At 54.2% G+C, this 22,795-nt stretch overlaps 2 protein-coding genes across 5 annotated transcripts in view; one reads left to right on the top strand and one right to left on the bottom strand.

Moving 5' to 3' along the window:
- Nucleotides 1–1,073: 1,073 nt before the first annotated feature.
- On the top strand, nt 1,074–9,442 carry LOC141745956 (fibrinogen-like protein 1-like protein). The gene is given in 6 exon segments (XM_074593501.1): nt 1,074–1,115; nt 7,498–7,635; nt 7,978–7,981; nt 8,270–8,380; nt 8,743–8,888; nt 8,891–9,442. Coding segments are annotated over 6 exon segments (993 nt in total).
- Nucleotides 9,443–11,077: 1,635 nt separating this feature from the next.
- Nucleotides 11,078–22,795, bottom strand: part of LOC141746704 (fibrinogen-like protein 1-like protein) — a 28,611-nt gene continuing 16,893 nt past the window's right edge. Inside the window, exons 2-4 of one of the 4 annotated variants that reach the window (XM_074595694.1) lie at nt 13,296–13,428; nt 12,141–12,449; nt 11,078–11,984 (exon numbers count right to left, since the gene is read on the bottom strand). In XM_074595694.1, coding sequence (XP_074451795.1) covers nt 11,356–11,984; nt 12,141–12,351 — 840 coding nt within the window. In that variant the 5' untranslated portion in view covers nt 12,352–12,449; nt 13,296–13,428 and the 3' untranslated portion in view covers nt 11,078–11,355. Of the gene's footprint in view, nt 11,985–12,140; nt 12,450–13,284; nt 13,429–22,795 lie in introns of all 4 variants that reach the window. The other 3 variants (XM_074595691.1, XM_074595692.1, XM_074595693.1) reach the window with 3 other exon arrangements.

Below are 22,795 nucleotides of genomic sequence, written 5' to 3'. Positions count from 1 at the left end.
AGAGGAGAGGGTGCTGAGGTTTGGATGAACAGAGTTTAGGGCTGTAAGAGAGAAAACACATACCGGGACGGAGGTTACCTGAATGGAGATTATTGATGTCATCTAAACTTGCATGTAATCTTTCCAGGTTTTCAATTCTCACAGCAAGAAGAGAGGCTAGCAGGGCCAGCACGGAGGTAAAGAACAGAAGATTGGAGTGATGACCAGCTGGAAAAAGAAGACACACGATGAATCTGGAAATGCAAACCCTCTGAAAGAGATTTGGCTAACTAAATTCAGCAGAAGTTAAACCAAATGTACCGAGTAGAGAAATCCACATTAATTATGCTTTTTCTTTATTGAGCAGCAGAGGTATAAAGAAGTTTCCAAAACCAAGCATCCTGCAAAGGCATACATCCCCAGAGAGAAACAATTTCACTCAAACCTTGATTACAACCTACAGGTTTAAATCTGCAGCTTCCAAAAGCAGGGTCATCCTCTTTGGCTGTGGTGTGGGCTAAGGCGAGGGGCTGTGGGCCCTGGCATGGAGATGTGAAGCCGGCATCAGTGTGTGTGTGTCTTGAGAACAACATCTCCTAGTAATACAGGATGGCACGCTGATTTGTAGGTACTGCTGCTACCTGAAGATAGTCAGGAGCTACTGTAGCAGAGATAAACAAGGCAGAGGGACCTGAGGTCTTGGAAAGAAAGGCACTGTTGCGGCCACCATGCTGGTGGTACCCCGAGAGTCAGTGGCTTCACCTGCAGTTGTCCCAGAGCTGCCAGAGCACCGTGCCGAGGCTGGGGGCTTCTTTGGACCATACCAGATCAGGACATTCCCCAGCAGTTTGTTTGTGGCCAGCTCCATAGATTTGTGTCTACGGCCTGCCCACCCAGCTTCAGTACCCTGAAGGACTTATGAGGATGATGGGTGATTAATGCATTAATTAGCTTCCATTCCATTCCATTCCATTCCATTCCATTCCTTTTTTTTTTTTTTTCCTGTGTACTTTGGGCTCTGGCACAAATATAAGTTAAATAAATGTTGCCTTTACAACACCACTGAGAGCAGGACGTTTTTGCCTCTGGTCAGAATGGAGGAGAGAGCACGAAGAGGGTCACAGAGACTGGGGCGGGTATGGCAGGAATAGGGTTGTCCCACCGTCCCGAGGCCAGAAATGGTCAGTGGGAAAAGCAGAGATGCAGTGCGGGCGGCAGAAGCCCAGAGGCAGGCAGAGGAGGCAGGGATGCCCGGCTACGCGCAGCAATGCCGTGCCCTCCCATCCCATCCCACACTCACCCATGCCGTGTCTGTGGGGACCTACGGAGCGGGAAGCTGAGCGGGTTTGGCCTGGCAGCAGGGCGGCCAACCCCACCGTTATATAGAGCTCGGCAGGTGAGGCGGGGCTGGCTGACCCAAACCACAACACACATCCTCCGGTTGTCATCAGGGATGGAAATTTATGGTTTATTTACCTCCATCCATAAGTGCCTCTGCTCATGCAGCAGCTGTTGCACTTCTGTGATAAGAGATACCAACTGAACCTCAGCAAACAGCACCTGATGTTCACACAAAACTCCACCAAAGTGACAAATGCTCCTGATAAGGACTTTTCTTAAGGTTGTTATTACTTACGGAATTTGACGCCAAACCCTGTGGGGACATCCTGTGATCTAGACCGCGCCAGGGATTTCCCGTCAGTGTCTGCCTTCCTAGCATGGTGCCTCACCCTAGAGGGAGCCGTGCTCTGACACTGCGCCCTGCTTCTCACACACACCAGGGCAGCAAAGGGGCCTCGTCCAGCCCTGACCCCCGCCCCGGCAGCGCAACCCCTTGCTTGGTGTCGGCCCTCCAGCAGTGAACCGGTCCCATGGGGCAGCCACGTGTGTGGAGGTGCCGCTGCCCCAGTGCTGCTGTGGGGCAGGTCCCGCAGCCCTCCCCGGGGGTCCAGCACTGGTGCTGAAGCCAAGGGTCTGCTGGAGGGTTTAGCTCTTACTTCACAGCTCTGGGCAACCTGGGGAGTGGCCCTCATCACAGAGCTGGTTGCAGACTCAATTAACAGGGTGGCTGCGGGTGAAGTGGAATAAATGCTTAATGGACATTGAGTCCAGTCTGAAGCCAGGCGTGCAAATGGCACAGGAATGGGAGGAGAGTGCTGAGAAGGGCAGCCCAGCAATGCTGGCTGATAGCGTGGTGACACTGATGTAGGACTGCAGTGAGGTATTTACTGATGGGTTGGCACCAGCAGGTGCTGAGCCACCAGAGCGTGTCCCTGCGCCAGCCCCAGGATGCTCCGTAGCACTGCTGGGGACCCGCATGGGCTCTACTGCTGCAAGGCTGGTGCTGGCTGCTTGGCCCCACGCTGCCTCCATCCCCAGGTCGCATTGCCAACTCTGCTGTCCTCCAGGAGACCAGCAGGTGGTGGTAAAGGTCCCAGTGCCAGCACACCCTGCCACTGTGCCAGCGCCTCGCTGTGCCCTGCCCGGGCCCCTGCTCTGTACTCCAAGACCAAATGACTCTCCTTTCAGTACAGCGAGGACATTTTTTCACCAAGGGACGTGTCTTCCCCTGCCATACACCAGCCCCTTGTAAAATTACCAGCTCCAGAATTACACATGTATTCACAAAAAAAAAAGGATTCCTGCCAACTCCACATTGCAGTAGGATCCGTCATGCTGTTGGACAGCAATGAGTATCTTAGACCCCATCCAAGACAATTCCTCATCAGTTTCCTTTTAAAGAAGCACCTTTTCTTTTGCAAGAGCTTCCCAACATCCCTTGATAGATAACCTGGGGCTGTAGCATTTGTCTTTGATACATTTCTGGCAGTTAAATTTCGAAAAGATTAAAAGGGTCTTCCCAGGCCTTTGAGGCAGCCCCCCCCCGTGCCCTCTGTCTTCCTGCCATGCAGGAGCAGGGCTGGCTCCCCACACCAACCGGGGCACCACCTGTCAGCTCCAAAGCTGGGGTGCCAAGCCATGGCTGACATCCCAGTCTGTCACTGCATGTGACCCCGGTGAGCACTGGGGTGGCCCTGCCTGCTGCTGCCCTTCCGTGCCTCCTGCACTCGCTCAGCCGTAAAAAGGTCCCTGCAGCAGGGGTCCCATGGCAAGCTCTCCTTGCGCTGCTGGCCCTTGGGGACAGGGCATGGGCAGCCTTGGAGCAGTGAGCCCAGCCGAGGCATTGAATCATACAGTCCTAGAATGGTTTGGGTCGGAAGGGACCTTTAAAGGTCTCTAGTCCAATCCCGCTGCAATGAGCATGGACATCTTCAACTAGATCAGGTTACTCAGGGCCCATCCAACCCGGCCTTGAACACCTCCAGGGACGGGGCATTGACCGCCTCTCTGGGCAACCCGGGCCTGTGTTTCACTGCCCTCAGCACCCAACATTTCTTCCTTATATCTAGCCTGAATCTCCCCTCTTTTAACTTAAAGCCATTACCCCTTGGCCGCAACATGCCCTGCTAAAAAGTCCCTCCCCATCTTTCTTATAAGCCTCCTTTATGTACTGGAAGGGACTCTAATGTCTCCCCGGCGCCTTCTCTTCCCCAGGCTGAACAACCCCTCACAGCCTGTCCTCACAGCAGAGGTGCTCCATCCCTCTGATCATTTTTGTGGCCCTGTCTGCAGAGGTGGCAAGCAGAGCTGAGTTACGGAGCGAGGGAGAAGAGGCAGAGGAGGGGACTGAGCCTCCCGCGCAGATGGGGACAGGCATCTGCCCCCTCGCTCCTTCCCTGCCCTCGGTCCCCCGGCAGGGCCTGCTGCCAATGGAAGCATCACCTTTAGGTTCACCAAGGCCAAGTGCCAGGTCCTGCCCTTGGGTCACCCCAATCCCATGGACGCTCTGGGCCGGGGGCAGAGTGGCTGGAGAGCTGCCCAGGGGAAAAGGACCTGGGGGTGTTGGTCGACAGCAACTGAATACGAGCCAGCAGTGTGCCCAGGGGGGCAAGAAGGCCAACAGCATCCTGGCCTGTATCAGGGACAGTGTGGCCAGCAGGACTGGGGCAGTGATGGTCCCCCTGTACCGGGCACTGGTGAGGCCCCACCTCGAGTGCTGTGTCCAGTTTTGGGCCCCTCACCACAAAAAAGACATTGAGGTGCTGGAGCGGGTCCAGAGAAGGGCAACAGAGCTGGTGAGGGGTCTGGAGCACAAGTCCTGTGAGGAGCAGCTGAGGGAGCTGGGGGTGTTCAGCCTGGAGAAGAGGAGGCTGAGGGGAGACCTTCTCGCTCTCTGCAGCTCCCTGAAAGGAGGGGGTAGCCAGGGGGGATCGGTCTCTTCTCCCAAGGAACAGGCGATGGGACAAGAGGAAACAGCCTCAAGTTGTGCCAGGGGACATTTAGACTGGTTATCAGGAAAAATTTGTACACTGAAAGGGTTTTAAGCATTGGAAGAGGCTGCCCAGGGAAGGGGTTGAGGCACTATCCCTGGAGGGATTTAAAAAAACAGTAGATATAGTGCTTAGAGATATGGTTTAGTGATGGTTTTTGTCAAGAGATAGGTTGAAGGTTGGACTTGATGACCTGAAAGGTCCCTTCCAACCTGGACAATTCTGTGATTCTATAAGACAGAGTGTACTGCAGCCAGATGAAGACCCACGGCTAGTGACACACAGGAGTACAAGCTGCCCAACAGGACTGCCACAATTGGGTCCAGCAGAGTCAGGCGGCAGGTGACAGGTGAGGAGCTGCTGATGCCTCCCAAGGCACTGTAGGAGAAGAGGGATTAAAAGAAGAGGGGAACAAGGAGGAGACTCCAACTCAGTCCTGAGGGTTTGCTGAAACACCCTGCAGAAGTGCGTGAGACAAGGTAAACCTCCCCAGACAGATGTGGTCCCAACAGTTGTAGCTGCTGCTTGATGATCTGGTCCTGGGTGTATGCAAGATGCTCTCCCAGTCAGCACGCAGCCTGGACCATGCCGGGGCGATGCCCACCCTGCATGCCGTGGGGAAGAGCAGGAGGTCAGCAGAGCTTTCCTGAGCTTGTTTCTTCTCACCAAGACATACGGGCCAAGGAAGGGAGATGTAGGGGAAGGGGTACTGCGTGGACACCCCCCAGCCCATTTTTGCTCAGAGCTGCTGGAAGCGGGGACGGCCCCCAGAAAAGGCTGCTGCCTCCAGCCCTCAGCCTCTACTGATCGAGGACAAAAAAGGCATTGGTGTTCCCAGCCCAGCTCTGGGGCTGACTTCTCAGCAGCTCTCTGCAGGGAAGGAGGCCAAGACAGGCCTCCAGCCATCACTGAAGTGTTGTGACATGTGTTGCAGGGATGAAGTGTTGTGAAGTGTTGCAGGGATGAAACAAGGAAAGCCAAGGCCGCCTTGGAATTAGACCTGGCTAGGGACATCAAGCACAACAAAAAGAGCTTCTACAAGTATATTGGAAGCAAAAGGAAGACCAGAGAAGTTGTAGGCCCACTGCTGAATGAGGCAGGAGTCATGGTGACGGAGGATGTGGAGAAGGCAGAGTTACTGAATGCCTTCTTTGCTTCGGTCTTTTCTGCTCGGCCCAGCCCTCAGGAGTCCCAGGCATTGAATAAAGTAACAGGGAAAGAAGACGACTTCCCTTGGGTTGAGGAGGATCGAGTGAGGGACCAATTAGATCATCTAGATATTCACAAGTCCATGGGCCCTGATGGGATGCACCCGAGAGTGCTGAGGGAGCTGGCAGAAGTCATTGCTGGGCCGCTCTCCATCATCTTTGAAAAGTCCTGGAGAACAGGCGAGGTGCCTGGGGACTGGAGGAAAGCCAATGTCACTCCAGTCTTCAAGAAAGGCAAGAAGGAGGAGCCGGGGAACTACAGGCCGGTCAGCCTCACCTCCATCCCTGGAAAGATGATGGAACAGCTCGTTCTGGGTGTCATCTCAAGGCACGTGGAGGAAAGGAAAGCTATCAGAAGTACTCAGCATGGATTCACCAAGGGGAAATCATGTCTGACTAATCTGATAGCCTTCTACGATGGCATGACTAGATGGATAGATGAGGGGAGGGCAGTAGATGTGGTCTACCTTGACTTAAGCAAGGCGTTTGACACGGTCTCCCACAGCATCCTCATAGGGAAGCTTAGGAAGTGTGGGTTAGATGAATGGACAGTGGGGTGGATAGAAAACTGGTTGAAAGATAGAGCTCAGAGGGTTGTGATTAGGGGCACAGAGTCTAGTTGGAGGTCAGTGACGAGTGGTGTTCCCCAGGGGTCAGTACTGGGTCCAGTCCTCTTCAACATATTCATCAATGACCTGGATGAGGGGATAGAGTGCGCCCTCAGCAAGTTTGCTGATGACACCAAGCTGGGTGGGGTGGCTGACACACCGGAAGGCTGTGCCGCCATACAGAGAGACCTGGACAGGTTGGAGAGTTGGGCAGAGAGGAACCTTATGAAGTTCAACAAGGGCAAGTGTAGGGTGCTGCACCTGGGAAGGAACAACCCCATGCACCAGTACAGGTTGGGGGCTGACCTGCTGGAGAGCAGCTCAGCTGAAAGAGACCTGGGAGTCCTGGTGGACAACAGGATGACCATGAGTCAGCAATGTGCCCTTGTGGCCAAGAAGGCCAATGGCATCCTGGGATGCATCAAGAAGAGCGTGGCCAGCAGGTCGAGGGAGGTCATCCTCCCCCTCTACTCTGCCTTGGTGAGGCCGCACCTGGAGTACTGTGTCCAGTTCTGGGCTCCCCGGTTCAAGAGGGACAGGGAACTGCTGGAAAGGGTGCAGCAGAGGGCTACAAAGATGATTGGGGGACTGGAACACCTCTCTTATGAGGAAAGGCTGAGGGATTTGGGTCTCTTCAGTCTGGAAAAAAGACGACTGAGGGGGGAATCTCATCAACGCTTATAAATACTTAAAGGGTGGGTGTCAGGAGGATGGGGCCAGGCTCTTTTCAGTGGTGCCCGGGGACAGGACAAGAGGCAATGGACACAAACTTGAACATAGGAAGTTCCACCTAAACATGAGGAGGAACTTCTTTACCCTGAGGGTGTCAGAGCCCTGGCACAGGCTGCCCAGAGAGGTGGTGGAGTCTCCAACTCTGGAGACATTCAAAACCCGCCTGGACATGTTCCTGTGTAACCTGCTCTAGGTGACCCTGCTCTGGCAGGGGGGTTGGACTAGATGATCTCCAGAGGTCCCTTCCAACCCTATGATTCTATGATTCTATGATTCTATGACATGCTGCGAGCTGATAACTGTTGACAAACCACTGCCCAGAGGTTTTACCCTCTTTGATCTCTGGATGATACAAGTCTTCCCCGTGCCCTTGGTGTTCACACTCCTTCTCTTCTGTTTGCCTTCCCCCTCTCCTTCAGCTCTTTTATTGCCCTGCAGCAGTTGGTAGATCTCCAGAAACATTTAACTCCTGGGCAGGTCCAGTATATCACAGTTGATAAGTGCCCCACAGCTGTGAGGTTTGGAGTACTTTATTTTTATTTTTTTCAGAAAAAACACCTTAGGGCCTCTCTGTGTAATCGTGAGCAAAGAGAAGGCACCAGATGGGCACACAATGATTAACTGTGTCCATGCAAACAGGGGAGCCGAGACCCTCATGCAGAGGAGGTGCGTACAGAGAGACCCGGGTATAAAGGGACAGAGGCCAGCATGGAGCTGAGAGCAGCGGGACTGACTGCTCAGGCTCCCAGCATCCGCTCAGCCGCACCACAAGGATGGGTGATTTCTCCTCTTCCTCACAGCTCCTTTTCTGCAGCGCTTGCGGCTCTGGGGGGTGCAAGTAGACAACCAAGCTAAGTGCCAGACGTGGGGGACCGCAGTGGCGGGAGCTGATGAGAATGTCCAGCGTCCGTCCCACTGCTCTTCTTTCCACCCAGCCGTTTCTTTTTAGTTCTCTGTTGCTGCTGCTGGGTTGTTTCCTGCGTCCCTGTGAACTGCATGCTCTGCACCTGGAGCACCAGGTTTTATACACCAAACTCAGCTGCAGGGCTTTGAACTGTGCTCTGAATGCACTTAACACAGATTTACTTCTTTCCCATAAAAATATCCTTTTACCTCTAGACCTGTAGGAAAAAAAAACAAAACAAACCACATTTAGGAGAAACATGAGAAAATGTGACTGCAGGTTTCTGTCTGGTGCCTGGAAGGGGCTGATCAGGAGGGTGACAAGGCCATTTCTCACCTTGCTTCACCCCTGCAGGGGCAGAGCCTGCACCGAAGCTGCGGTTCCCACCTCCCCAAGAGCCCCCTGGTCCTGCCTGTGCCCCGTGGCTCTGCCTCCCTTCGTCCGAGTTCCCAGGGGGCCGGGGGGCTGCCTGGGGATCCTGACGGTGCTGGGCCCTTTCCTCCCCAGGGCACCAGGCTGGGACACGTCAGCTCCACAGGGGCCTTGTCCTCCTGCCTGCTGTGGTGGCGACGCCTCTCCTCTGCGTGAGCCCAGCGCGTGTGGCCGGCTACCAGAGAGGTGAGTAGGTTGGACAGGGCTCTGAGCAACCTGATCTAGTTGAAGATGTCCCTGCTCATTGCAGGGCGGTTGGACGAGATGACCTTTAAAGGTCCCTTACAAGCCAAACTATTCTACGATTCTACAATTCTATGAATATGGGTGCCAGGGGGACAGCCGCTGAGCTGCCAAGTTTGGGTGCAGCCGAGCTGCCCATTGCTGCCCATGGCCAGACTCCAAGGTGCTGGGTGTAAGTGTCCTCATGCCTGCAGCCACAGAGACAGCAGGTCTCTGCTTTCAAACCTAACTGCAAAGAAGGGCAATTCTTCCCTCTCATCACCAGCCAATGAGAGGTGTTCCCAGTATGTTCCACTGGGATCCAGCATCAGCAGGATCAGTACAGCTGCTGATAACCTGCCAGCCAATCCTCCAGTACAGGTCCCTCATGTCTTGCTTGATCTGCTGCCGCAGGGCTCTCAGCAGCCCCGGGGTGTACGTCATCCAGCCAGCACGTTCACCCCCACGGGTGGTGTGGTGTGGTGTGACATGGACACCGAAGGCAAGGGCTGGACTGTTGTCCAGAGAAACACCTACACCACCGAAATCACATGGAAGGAGTCCTGGACCACCTACAAGTACAGCTTCGGGAACATGCGGGCCGATCACTGGCTGGGCACCGAGTACCTGCACCTGCTGACGCAGCAGGGCACCTACAAGGTCCGCTTCATCGTGTGGAATAAAGCCAACATCACCCATTACGCCGAGTACGACATCTTCAGGGTGGAGAGTGAGGCTAGTGGGTACCCACTGAGGCTGGGCCGGTTTTCTGGTGATGGGGATGACTACCTGACCAGCTATTACCCTAAGAAGGGGGGCATACACGACAACATGAAGTTCAGCACAACCGAGAGGGACCAGGACCAGTACAGCGGGAACTGTGCCAACAGCTACGGGGGCTGGTGGTACGACAAGTGCCAGAACGTCCTGCTCAATGGCAAGAGGTACATCTTCTGGCCAGGAACCTGCCCAAGCAGCAACTGTGCATCCTCCCTCATTCTGGTCAAACCCACAGACGTGTGCTGACCATGCTGCAGTGCCCAGCCCCCCCGGGAGCCTGCGGGAGTGCCCCATCCCCAGCTCAGTGCCCCCTTCCCACGCCTGCCAACAGCCCTGCACCAGCCCCAGTGCACGTCCTGCGCTGCCTGCAGCTCCTGCACCACCACCAGCTGAAAGACAGCGGCTCCGGGGCTCAGGAGCAATCGCCCGGAGCCCTGGGCATGCGGGCAGCTTCGCCCAGTGCCACGGTGCTGGCCAGCACTGGGACGCAGGCACTGGTTTGGGGTGGGTGCGCCCATCCTGTCCTGGGGAGGGGGAAACGGTGCAAGTTCCCTTCCCTGTGCAATCGGTCTATTCCTGCTTTGCTCGGGCCCTGCTCCCTCCCCGGGCCCCACATGCCCCACAGCTCTGCTACCCATGGTGGGAGAAATCAGCTGCAATAAACCCTGGAGCCAGACTTTGCTGCCTTGTGTCTACCTGCCGCCGTGACACTGCACACACACGTACACACGAAGAGTCGAGGTCCCGGGGCGGTGAAGGATGCTGGGGGACACCATGTTCATGGCGCGGGGTGGGTCCCATTTGCTGCATCCCCCATCTGAGATTCACCCTTTCCTTGCTCTGCTCCATGCCATGGCTGGGAGAGCTGGAGCCCCATCTCCATCCTGCAAGCAAGGGCTGGAGGGTCAGGGTGCCCCTGAGGGGCGTCAGGTCACCAGGAGGGGGCTTCATGCCACGGGGGATCCATTCCTGGTGTGGTCATCGAATCATAGAATGCTTTGGGTTGGAAATGACCTTTAAAGGCCACCTAGTCCATCCCCCCTGCAACATGCAGGGACATCTTCAACCAGATCAGGTTGCTCAGAGCCCTGTCCCCAGTCCCCGGGGTCCCTTGTCAGCCCAGTGCTGGGTGCTGGAGGGGTGATGCTTTGAGGTCCCAGGGGTTGGGGAGCCCCAGGGTGAGCAGGGCAGACTCACAGTCCTCCCGCTGCAGCTGGGGCCAGGGGCCACGGGGCTCGTGGGGGCAGGAGAGCATTGCATCATGGCCAGTGCTTTCCCACACTGGAGCGGGTGATGTCGGGTGGCCAGGACATGGCTGGCCAGGGAGAACCCGGGGCTCGGGATGGCATCTCTCCTGCAGTGAGCCGGACTCTGTTCGCACAACCGCCCACGGCAACGGTGTGAGCACCTGTAGTGGGACTCTGTCGGGACAGGTACTGGGAGCACTGGGCACTACGGGAGCACTGGGGGATGCCCAGTGCATTGATATTTTCCCCTGCAACCCCACAGATTTATTTTTTTTTAAGAAACCTGGCACTGCCCTAGCGTGGCTGCTTGCTTCCTATTGGCCTGTACGAACATGATGGAGATACGGAGAAGGTATTTGTGTGTTGTAGGTGTTGTTTTAGACACAGGATTTTACCAGAGGTTTTACCAACCACTGAACTGAGAGCCAGTGTGGGTGAAAACACTTCTCCAGTTGTAGGTGTCAAGGCCACATCTCCAGCTAGTGGGGTTAATTCAGACTTACGAGGAAATAAGGAATCCTATCCTTCCACCACCCCAGCTAATGAGGGGGTGACAGAAACCCTGAAGAGAAAGGGACTGACTATTTATACAACTGAGAATAAGAACGTTTTCCCATGACACTCATCCAGGCATTATGTTTCTAAAGCACATTTTATTCTCCAGAGCAGGTACGTTTCGGAAGTACAGGATTTGCAATGTATTAGTCTGATTATAATGCAATTAAAATAAAAACAGCTCAAAGGGGAAGAACCCAGCAAGGGAAGCAGAGGAGCTCTGCAAAAGAGGGGAAAAAAGAATCTCTCGGAAGCCCTGGGTGTCCCCACGGCCACCTGCTCCGTGCCCCCCAGCAAAGGGGTCCAGCAGGACACTGGTGTGGCCACATGCCGGGGCAGACAGGCAGCAATGAAGCCCTAGCAGTAGGGAGATGGTTTGATGAGGATGGCAGAAGCTTTGCAGTTCCCGTTGCACAGGCTGCCCCACGTTATGGCTCCGTTCACATTCAGCCGTACAGAATAACACGCCGAGTACCACCACCCGCCCCCGTAGCTGGAGGCACAGTTCCCGCTATGAATGTCCTGATCCCGATCTTTTGTGGAGAACTTCATATTGTCATGGTTGGCATAGGGAGTCTTCGAGGCTATGGCATCCTCCGCTGTCCCTGAGTAGGCTCCCAGTCTCAGCCGGTAGCCGCGGGACTCATCTTCCACACTGAAGAGGCTGTAGTTTGCAAACTTCATGGTGTTTGTGGCATCCCAGATGACAAACCTGACCTGGTAGACCTTCTGCCTGGAGATCTGATGGATGTACTCGGCGCCCAGCCAGTACTCGGTGCGCACGTTCCCAAAGCCGTACTTGTAGGTGCTCCAGGATTCGGCCCAGGTGATCTCCGTGCTCTGACGGTTCCTCTGGATGACTGTCCAGCCCCCGCCTGCCACATTCATTTCGCAGTACACCACGATGGGGTGCAGGCCGGTGGGCTGGATGACGTAGACGCCACTGGGGCTGCCAGTGGGAATCTCGCTGCAGTCCCTGGGCCAACCTGGGGCAGGAGAGAGGGTGATTTAATAAGAACCTGTGCAACAAGACTGGAGCGCTTTCCAGAGTCCTCCTGTGGCTGGTTCTGCAAGACAAGTCCAAGACGTTAATGAGACCTGGATTGCCTGAGGAGCACAGATCATGCAAATGCCATCCTCACCTGAGCACACAACGCCTGCGTCCTCGTTGTGCCCGCAGTTGTGGTTTCCCCAAGGCCGCAGTGAGCACTGAGTGAGGAGCTTTTCCTCCCCATTGCAGTTAACGTCGTCCAGCCAGATAGTCCCAGATCCTCTTCCAAAATAAGCATTGCCTGGTGCTGATACTGCATCTCCGCAGCCAAGCTGCCTACACACCACAGAGGCATCTCTCATGTCCCAGCTGTCATCACACACCGTTCCCCACTCATTGCGGTACCAAACCTCCACCCGTCCAGAGCACTGATTGGAGCCATTCACCAGCCGGACCTTACCTGGAACATGGAAAAGAATAGTAGAGAGGAGATTTGGAAATGGTGGGAGACAACACCAAAGACAGCTGGAGCCCAGATCAAGAGGTACTTTCTGGCTCAAGAAGTGGAGTCCATGAAGTAAGATACAGGCCCTTTACACCTGTGATTGTGCTCCTGCCTGGGAAAGGAGCCTTTGTCTTCTGAACTCTCCATTTCCAACTATTTTGGGGGTTTTGTTGCCCCAGAGACTGGGCATCAGTTTGCCATGTGTCCCCTCAGCCAAGTGGACATCAGCCGTCCTCTCCCACCACTGCAGGGACTGTGTTGCACTGTCCTGGGACTGTGAGTACCCCAGGAGCAAGGCAGAGGGTGAGACAGGGAACAGTGCTGTCTGGTGAAGTACCCTCAGACAAGGGTATTGTACGGGAGAAGACCACTTCTCTAGTTCTTAGCCATGGGACAAGAAAAACAGCTGGGGATGCTGGTGGCAGGAGAACCCTTTTTTTCTTCTGCATCTTTCCCACTGACTGTCCCTACCGTCCTCCCGCGGGGCAGGGGATGTGTGGGGAGGGACGGCCTTGGCATTGGGAGAGGATCAGAGCAAACCCCCTGGACTTCTCCACATCTACACATGAGCAGAAAGGCCCGTGACTGCAAGGTCCCACGCCTGCACTCACCAGATATTTGAGGAAGGGGGTTTGACTCATGTTGGGGCATGTATCTCTCTTGAGGGATGCTGGGGCTCTGCTGACCCTTGGGTTGGAAGGGGTTTGGAAGATGCCCTCCCTGACAGCCCGCTCTGGGGTGGTCCTAGCCGTGTCCTGCTGGCAGAGATGGAGACCTTCCATGTACCCACCGTTCACTAACATGTTCCGAGCAGACTTGGTGTTATTCAAGACCGGTTGATCGAAGGGAGACTCTCTTCGGACGGTCCTGGTGAGATGTGGGGCAGGCAGGGCCAACACACAGGCAAGGAGCAGGAGGGGAGCACACCAGGCAGCTGGAGGAGGAAGGGACAAGATGAGAGTCAAACAGAGCATCCCACTGTCAGGGCAAAACATGCAACGGGGAAGGAGCGGCAGTAAGGTGAAACAGCTGCAAGTCACCCCAAAACTGTGAGGATGGCACGGGGTCACCTTTCTGACATGAACCTTGTAGCTGGACTCCTTCTTGTCCCCAAGATTCGTACCAGAACCCAAGGTGCCCAGGAAATTTGGGGAGCAAAATCAAGCAATCACAAGAAACTTGACCAAAGTGTTTATCTTTAAGTACAAACTTCAACAGAAACCTTGCAGAATATTTTCTGCCCCTCCATCTCACTAAACAGTTAGATGGTATTTTTTCAGACTTTCCACTATATTCTGGAAAATCCAAAGGAAAAAAAAAACATGCTGTAATCAATTAAAAACAATAATGTTATTCAACTTAATTATAATAATAGTTATCCCAAGATTAAAATCTGAGCGTTCGTTTAAAGATGGCATCGCTGCTGCACCTCTGGGGGTTACAGCAGTGTTGGATTGTAAAACTTCTGGAAAGGGATGATTTTTCCAATGGTTCCTCTATTTTGAACACCCCACAATGTGCTACCTTTGGTAGCAATTGGAAACCTACACTTTTGATATACCACTAAATTCAATCTTACATTTTTAACACATTTACACTTAGATTTATGCCTCTGCTGGGCTAGAATCAAAGTGCAGTGACAATCTGCTAGACATGAACCCATCCTTTCCTCTGAACCATCCCTGCTCTGCTGGGATAAAGGGGTACTACAAGGAGATGAGTAGCTCCAATGTTTTTCTGTGTTCAACATCTTCTCTGCCCCCACTGACCCGTTTGCATGGGGAAAGGACACTCTGACCTTCCCTTGGTAGGTTTTTGCTCTCCTCCTCCTGAGCACAGCCCTGGGTAGACCCTGTTTGCAGAGACCTCCCCTCGCTTTGCCTGGACCCTGAGCCTCACTGAAGCTCTCCCCACTGCGTTCACAGCGACGCGAGGTGCAGAGATCCCCTGTCCCTCCAGCCGGAGCAGTGCAGTGACCGGGTCTGCAGGACAGCCAGCAGGTCTGCACCCATCGAGTAGGACTCAGCGCTGGTCTGACCGTCCTCTGCTCCCCGCTCTCTGGGACAGGGCAGCACACAGGTTCCCTCTCCCCCTCCACCTGACCCCTCCAGAGCTCTCCTCTGCCCTAATGTTATCCAGAGAGCTGCGCTGAGGGCAGACCCAGGGACCCGCATTTCCAACTTGAGTTGGAAGGGACCTTAAAGGTCATCCAGTGCCACCCCCTGCCCTGGGCAGGGACACCTCCCACCAGACCAGGTTGCTCCAAGCCCCGTCCAACCTGGCCTTGAACCTCTCCAGGGATGGGGCAGCCACAGCTTCTCTGGGAAACCTGGGCCAAGGGCTCACCACCCTCACAGACAAGAATTTCTTCCTCACATCTCATCTCAATCTCCTCTCTTCCAGTTTAAAACCATTCCCCCTCGTCCCATGGCTCCCCTCCCTGATCCAGAGTCCCTCCCCAGCTTTCCTGGAGCCCCTTTGGGGACTGGAAGGGGCTCTGAGGTCTCCCCGGAGCCTTCTCTTCTCCAGGCTGAACCCCCACAACTCTCTCAGCCTGTCCTCACAGCAGAGGGGCTCCTCTGAGCATCCTCATAGCCTGCTCTGACCCTGCTCCAACAGATATATGTCCTTCTTGTGTTGGGGGCTCCATCCCTCTCAAACCTCCTCCCTTGCCCTGGGAGAAGCAGCATGGACCTTGAGTCTGTCCCTGCTTTGTGCCCTGTGTCATCTCCTGCCTCTGTGGAAGTCCTCCGTCCACAGGAGCAAATGTATGGCTCTGCTAGGGGAAAGGCTCTCAACACCCCCCTCCACCAGCGCTGCTTCTGAGGGTCCACAGGCCAGGGAACCCACCCTGCCCTGCTCCCCACGCTCACACTCACCCATGCTGACTCCAACGGGACACTTGGAAGTTCAGAAAGTTACTGCAGATACGCTTTGAGTCACAAGATTTATAGCCGCACTGTGCCAGGGGAGGAGTGCAGCTGACACCGCTGCTGCTGGTCCCGTCCCGTTCTTGTGTCGGGGCGTGTTAATGAGCTGCTGGTAATAGGGCTGTAACCTCAATGGACATTTGGGTAGACCCTGTTTGCAGAGACCTTGATAAGGTCTGATAAGAGCCCTTATCAGGACCTGAGCAAATACAGCCCAGGAGCAACAAAGGCATCCGGACACTTCCCATGTGTCAAGCAGGACGTTTTCTTGATATGCCACCAACGGGAGTTTGGAGACGTTTGCTAAGCTCCCTCCTGTCAGGGCACGACCCTGGAGATGCAGCCCCGCTCTTTGCACAGCTGAAGAGGGCCTGGTGTCCCTCCTGCTGAATCCCTGCCGACGTGGACAGGAGCTGGATGAAGCAAACCAGCACCATGGAAGAGCCCAGGGATGTCCCTGCTTTCTTCTGGAGCAAATGCGCTGCATGGCTCAATAGCAGTTGGGGGCACGAAGCAGAACCAAGCAATGGTGGCAACTGTCCAGCTTGTCATGTCCGGGGCTCATGTCAGGAATGGAGCTAAAGAGACCGGACCAGTTGAAACACGAGACTATTTCTGTCTAAGTCTCAGGGAGCATCTGGTGCTGAGAATATCTCCTGCCTCTTGCAACTGAGAGCACAGAAACTGTGGGGTCCGCAGCATGTCTGCTGCACAAGGCAGCCACGTGCCACCAGCCACCACCGTGCGAGGCCCCTGCTATCCACAGCACAACCTACGGTGACAAATGCCAGTTTTTGCCCAAGCCAGCTTTGAGCTATGGTTGCAAAAAAATACTGCAAAAAGAAAAACATTTTCCAAAGTCTCACATTTGAAAAATGACTGAATAATTTCAGCAGCTGCAAAATGTCACCTACTGAGAGAGCAAGAGTTTCGGGACAGGAGGGGCTTTCCCCAGCAAGGCTGAGAAGAACGTGGAGGTGAAACACGAGTTGTATTTTTGCACAGAGAAGTCCAGGTTACCCCAAGACTCTTCCAGAGTTACTCTTGGGCACTAACTTGCAGCTCAGACATTGGAGCAGAGCAAATGGAGATAAACAGGATTTCCAAAAGAGTTAACAAGCAAATCAAGAAAGTTGGTGATTTTTGTCCCCACATACCATGCCTGCTACAGGATGTTTCAAAAACATTTTCCCTCATAACTCATTTCTGCAGAGATGTGACACTCGGACCATTCCCCGGGGAGGGATGGGATGTTGTCACATTCCCAGCATTTCTGTTTCATGACAGGTCCATATAAACGCCACAGCTGAGGCCCCCAAGGTGGCCGCAAAGACATGCTAAGCTCAGAGGATTCCTGCCTGAGAAGTCAGGGGTGCCTGACGCGCGAGGCCGGGTATCGCCGAGCAGAGGATGCTCTTTCAGAGCTCCGAACAGACACCGTGGGCCCACAGCTGTTGACCACTGCTGGGGTGGACCTGCGCTCGCAGACCTCCCCTGCACCTCCTGGCAGCGCAGCCCACCCAGACGTGGCTGAGCGGCTCCACGGCAGCGTGGAGCTGCCCCGGTGTCGACACAAAGCAGCCCCCAGCAGCCTCCCCTGCCCCCCCAGGGCGCAGGCACAGGGCAGGGGCGGCCTGAGCAGCGAGCAGGAGACGGGCAGCTCTAGCTCCCAACACTGGGACCCCTTTGTGTCAGTGTGCACCTATCGAACAGCTGCTGCATGCTACTAGCAAGCTGTTCTCCACTGGTTTTATGGACATTTGTTTCTAAGCAGATATTTCTACCTTCCCCTCCTTGACTTCTTTCTTTTCCTTATTGGCCTCTGGAGCATCTGCAAGATGGGAAATATTTGTCTCACAGCTGTGAAGGTGTGAGCACTGTTTTCTTTTCCCAGAAGAAATCTCAAAGCACATCCTGAGTAAAGAAATCGCGAAATTTTATGCTGCCATGTACCTGTGCACACAGATAAAATTTTACTGCGATGAATGTGTCACTTTCGGTGCCTATTTCTAGCATTATAAAAAAGGATTAAGTTTGTGTAAAGCAAATATTAATGTGTTGGCAAGATTGATCTCAAATATCATTTGAGTATGGACAAGAAAGAAATTCTTATAAGAGCTGATAAACTTTATCTCCACGTTCCCCAGGAGAAAGGGGCCTTGGGTTTCCACCTCATTGATGCAGAAACCTCTTCCTCCTTTTTGGTTTCAATGGCTTCAATGCCTGCAGGTGAAGATATCAAAAAGCGCCATTTATGAACACTTCGCTGCTTGCTGAAACCTAATCCAGAAGCCAGGTGCTTTTGCATTTGGTTTTCCACAAGTTTGGTGATCTTTCCTCTGACTGTCATCCTTTCCTTCCACTGCTTGGCCAGTTTGCTCTGCCCCTGCCGCTGCCTGTGCTCACGCAGGAGCTCCAGCTCTCTCGTCCTTTCCTCTGACACTGCTGGGGAATTTGAGGCTCTTCCAGGATTTTGAGCAGTGAAAGGGTAGCCCCTGCCTCTGGGAGATGTTACACCGGCTGATCCACTTCCATTTCCTTTCATCCAGGCCCGTTACAAGGATTTTGCTTTCCCCTTCCCCTGTCAGATGGAGCCAGAGGCCAATGTGTCCCTCTTCCCACCCTTGTTGTTGGGACCCACGCAGGCACTGCTGAACCCCAAAGGGTTCACCTGTGCAGGGACCATCCCCACACCGGTATAAATGAGACCACCAAGGTGACGGAACACTGGTGTAGGGCAGAGTGAGCAGGAGGACGCTGATGCTCTCCTGCACCCTCCAGCAGCAGCCAGCACCTGGGCTGGCATTTGCTGCCGAGCAGAGCAAGCCGGTAACAACCACCTGCTGTGGGAAACTGCCTCCTGACCCCAAATCTGCCTGCAGAGGGGATGGAGCAGGTGAAAAGGGTCTTCCTGACCCCTGCCAGCGACTGTTGGTGCTCTGAAATGTGGGATTAATTAAAATCCACCGTGTACAAAGCAAAGAAAGATGGTCAGCAAAGGCTGGGACGCTCTCAGCCTTTCTTTTCCCAGCCTGGGCGGACTTTCTGCTTCCATGCAGAAATCCCAGAGTTGCATCTGGCCATTAAACCAGGAGGCCACTGTCTCTTCCCCTACTAAAAATCCAAGGTCACCACTAGCCCTTGCACTGTCCTAATCCCTATCCCATGCGGTTTAAGCCTCGTCATGTGAACAAGGCTCCTGCAGCACGTCCCACCCCTGCTGGTCGTGACCGTGGTGCTCTGCAGGGAGAGAATAGGCACCCAGCAGTGATCAGGAATGCCACGGGGAGCAATGCGGACACCCATCTGGCAGAAAACCTGACCCTGCAGCCCCAGTGGCAGCTGGGGGCAGGAATGGGCCGAGGGACCTTGTGCAAAGTGCTCCTGCTCTGAACGACAAGACAGAAACATCTCACCGTTGTCAAGAGGCTGAGCCCCTTCCCAAGGCTCTCTGGGGCCAGGGGACCTGCGAGGCTGGTGGGACCCCCTGAGCACCAGCTACCAGAAATCAGACTTCCCGACACACCAGAGCTGACCCCAGGGTCTCCCACCACAAGCAGAAGCCTCATCTTGTCCCCCTGGTAAGCCAGCACAGCACCTTCCTGTGTTGGGGTAGTTCCTCTCTCCCCTCAGAGCATGTCTTCTGTCCCCCTGTGAGCCCAACGGACAACGTGGGACACGGCAGGCACAATATAACCACGTCACCTGCCTGCAACGTCCCAATTTCCTCCTAAACGCTCTCAAGACACAATGGGACCATTGACTGGCACAGGAGTGAAAAGGAAAACAGATATGCATAAGCACTGGACCAATGTCAGTTGGACAATGACCAACTTGTCATCGAGAAAGAAATTGCTTAAAAAGAAGGGATTTAACGGCTAGCTGTCATGGTGTCGGTTGGGATAGAGTTAGCACTTTTACCAGCAGCTGATACAGTGCTGCGTTTTGGATTTGGGATGAGAAATACTGTTGGTAGTGCACCGGTGGTTTTAGTTGTTGCTGAGCTCTCAAGGCCTTTTCTGCTCCTCACCCCACCCCACCAGTGAGCGGGCTGGGGGGCACCAGGAGTTGGGAGGGGACGCGTCTGGGACAGCTGACCCCAACTGACCAGAAGGATGTTCCATGCCATGGGACGTTATACTCAGTGTATAAAGCTGGGGAAGAAGGAGGAAGGGGGGGGACATTTGGAGTGATGGCATTTGTCTTCCCAAGTCACCGTTACACATGATGGAGCCCGGCTTTCCTGGAGACAGCCCAACACCTTCCTGCCCACGGGAAGTGGCAAATGAATTCCTTGTTTTGCTTTGCTTGTGTGTGCGGCTTTTGCTTTACTTATTCAACTGTCTTTATCTCAACCCATGAGTTTTTTTCTTACTTTTCCAGTTCTCTCCGCCATCTAAACTGGGGGAGCGAGCGAGTCGCTGCTCGGTTCTGGCTGCCGGCTGGGGTGAAACCATGAAGCTAGCAAACATGGACCAAAAAATATAATCCTCTGAATGGCTTCATGGCTGCTGGCGAGAGCAGACGTGTTGTGCAGTGATGCCATCTGCTGCTGCCAGATGCCGGAGAGCCGAAACCTGGGAGCCTGCTCTGCAAACGGCTGCAGTGGGTCCAGGGACGCAAGGGATGCTGCTCTTTACTTCCCATCTTTCAAAACCTGAGTTTTCTTGCTGTGGATGAACAGATTAGCAAGACAAGAATGAAATTAAGTGCTTTTACGGTGGTACCGTGGTACCTCCACACCGTTCATTTAAACCGCTGTGATGATTTAGCGCTTGATCTTCCCTGATGAGGAGGGAGAGTCCCTGGTCCGCCTTGGGGACTCCGTGTCCATGCAATTTCAGCCTGGCTGGGATTGTTAGGAGCCACCTTGCAGGTAGGGCAGGTCATGGCTGATCTCATCATCACTTTGTGCACTGCAAATACTGCAAGTCCTCAGAGAAAACAGGCTCAAGGAGTTTGCAGTGTGTAGACACAGATAACACGGTCAGTCTTTAGCAGAGACAGGTTTGAACAGGGCTTTTGGAAGGTGGCATTGGCACCAGACTGAATGTGACAAGAGCTGTTCAGGAGGAATTTTATTGGAGTTAAAATTAAAAATGTTAGCCAAGTTATTTAATTGCATCCCTTTTTCGCCCTTATATCCATGCATAACAGTTGTGCTGAGGTTTGGTACCTCCCCAGTGTCCCCAGCACCTGCACATCGGCTGCACTCTCCCCACACGGGGCCGAGCCGTCTCCTGGCCAGGTCCGTGAGCATCGCCCTCGGCACAGCGCGCACAAGGTCACCGCGGGGAGCTGGGTTCACAGGGATGAGACACAAGGACATTTGAATTTGCCAGCATTATTGGTAAAATCCAGCTCACCAGACAAATCCTTTACATTCCAAACCCAAGGACGGAAGAAATAAGATGATACAGATGTCTTCATATCTCCTGGGGCCAGCCTCCAAAGAGGCACTACTAACACCCTTTTACTTTCAAGCCAGTGAATTTTCATATGCACTCACAGCATGTGCAGCCCCACAGCAACGTGGATGCCAGGTTTTATCAGTTCAGCAGAACATCATTTGCTTTACAGAGCTACAACCCTCGATTACAGCATCCTCTCCCCTCTGCCCGCAGATAGGAAGTATTTTGAGGTCAAGGCTACTTGTCTCATGAAATACCTTCACAGGTATTAGGCAGCAAAGTGACTTTTCTTTTTACCCTCTCCTAATAATTTGGCTAGGGCTACAGGCTTGGCAGGGCTCAGCCAAGCCCCAGCTGCAGCAGTTACTGCCCCGTCCTGGTTCCCACATCTCAGGAGCCTGCAGGTCCCCACCAAGCTGGCCCTTGCCTCAGGATGGTTTCAGCAGCGCCATGGACCGGCCCCATGGTCCTGCAGTAAGACAGAGGTGACGGGTGGCCTAGGAGAGGCTCTGGCTCCTGGGGAACCTGAAGCAATTCCTCAGCAGGTGCAGGGACACCATGCCAGGAAGAGGCCCTGCCTCTACGCTGGGGTCACCAAACTTTCCCCCAAAGGGAAAATCGATTAAATAGCGGCTTGACATTGTCTCCTCTTGGCCAATGCCGAGTGCTACAGTGAGAGCTGCGTGACTTGGCCCTAGGATGGGGGTCTCCTTGCCCCTCTCAATTCCTCGGTCATGGAAACAGTGCATTCAGAGGAGCTTCCCTGTCCACTCCCCAGCTTATAAAAAGTGCTTCTTTGAGGCCACAGCAAGTAGGGATAAGCAAAGAGAGCGGAAAGGACCTCTTCTCAAAGAGACCCTTGGGTGCCAAAGGAAAGGTGCTGTGGTTGGGTGCAAAGGCCACCTCCAGGCGCAGGGGTGGCCACAGCTCCCTACTTCTTTTCCACATGGGTACAAAAGAGGCCCCACAGCTGTGGCTGACACCAAGGCTGGGTTTCCCCTTGGTGACGCTCAGCTGTGAGCAGATATTCCCTGGCCAGGCATTTGGGAAGGTTGGGGTTGAGCTGTTGAGCGGGGTTTGCATGAAATGGCACTGAATATACTTAAGTATGCATATTTGCACCTGGGATGGCCATCTACTGCCGTTGCCCTCAAAATGATACCCAAGGACTGGCACTTTGGTACCAGGGAGGGTGCTGCCCCCAGCACATGCCTGTTCAGAGGGACGGCTGTTGACAGTCCCTCCTGCTTTAGCACAACTGCCAGCCCAAAAACATGCTCCGGGCTTGCAGGTACCAAGTAAAGCCGAAGCCTTTTGGTCCAGTTCAACAGCTCACTGATGTTGGAAAGAAACTAGAGTCCAGCTGGATTAACTCCAGGTTGGAGCCTGAAAAGGAGGGGTGACACTGGCACACCTGGGGGACGCCTTGCCATTAGCAGCAAAGAGAAAGAGCATCTGTGGTTGTTTCCATGGGATCTGCACCCGTCCCATGTGCTAGGAGCGAGGAGCCAGGCAGCGCTTGCTGCCACACTGGGAGAGGGTTAGCAATGCTGGCGCTGTTTGGTGACCTCCCCTGGCAGCCCTGTGTCAACGGTGGCACGCAGTGGGGTCAGGGTTTTTCCGCAGCCGGACCCCTGTGAGATCATCAGGTGCTGCTCTGCCCACTCCACCGGAATCCCGCCTGCCAGGCAGGGACACAGACGTCACCGCACCACCAGGCAGGCGGCCATCACCGTTGGAGGTGATTGACTGAAACCAGTTGGGGAAAACTGTGACAGAAAGTTTAGCACAGTCTTCTTGGAATATATCAAAGCAGCGTCAGTCATCTAATAGGATAAGTAACGTAAGCTGTGTTGCACAAAGAGGAGCACTAATGGGATATCGCTTTATGCAGGAGATAGTTTGATGTATCTGGGCCACTGCTAACTAAATCCTCCCTGAAGTCCCCTCTTTGTGGCTC

Source organism: Larus michahellis, chromosome 7, assembly GCF_964199755.1.
Source record: "Larus michahellis chromosome 7, bLarMic1.1, whole genome shotgun sequence".
NCBI classification, from domain to species: domain Eukaryota; kingdom Metazoa; phylum Chordata; class Aves; order Charadriiformes; family Laridae; genus Larus; species Larus michahellis.
This window is presented reverse-complemented; position numbering and strand designations above follow the sequence as displayed.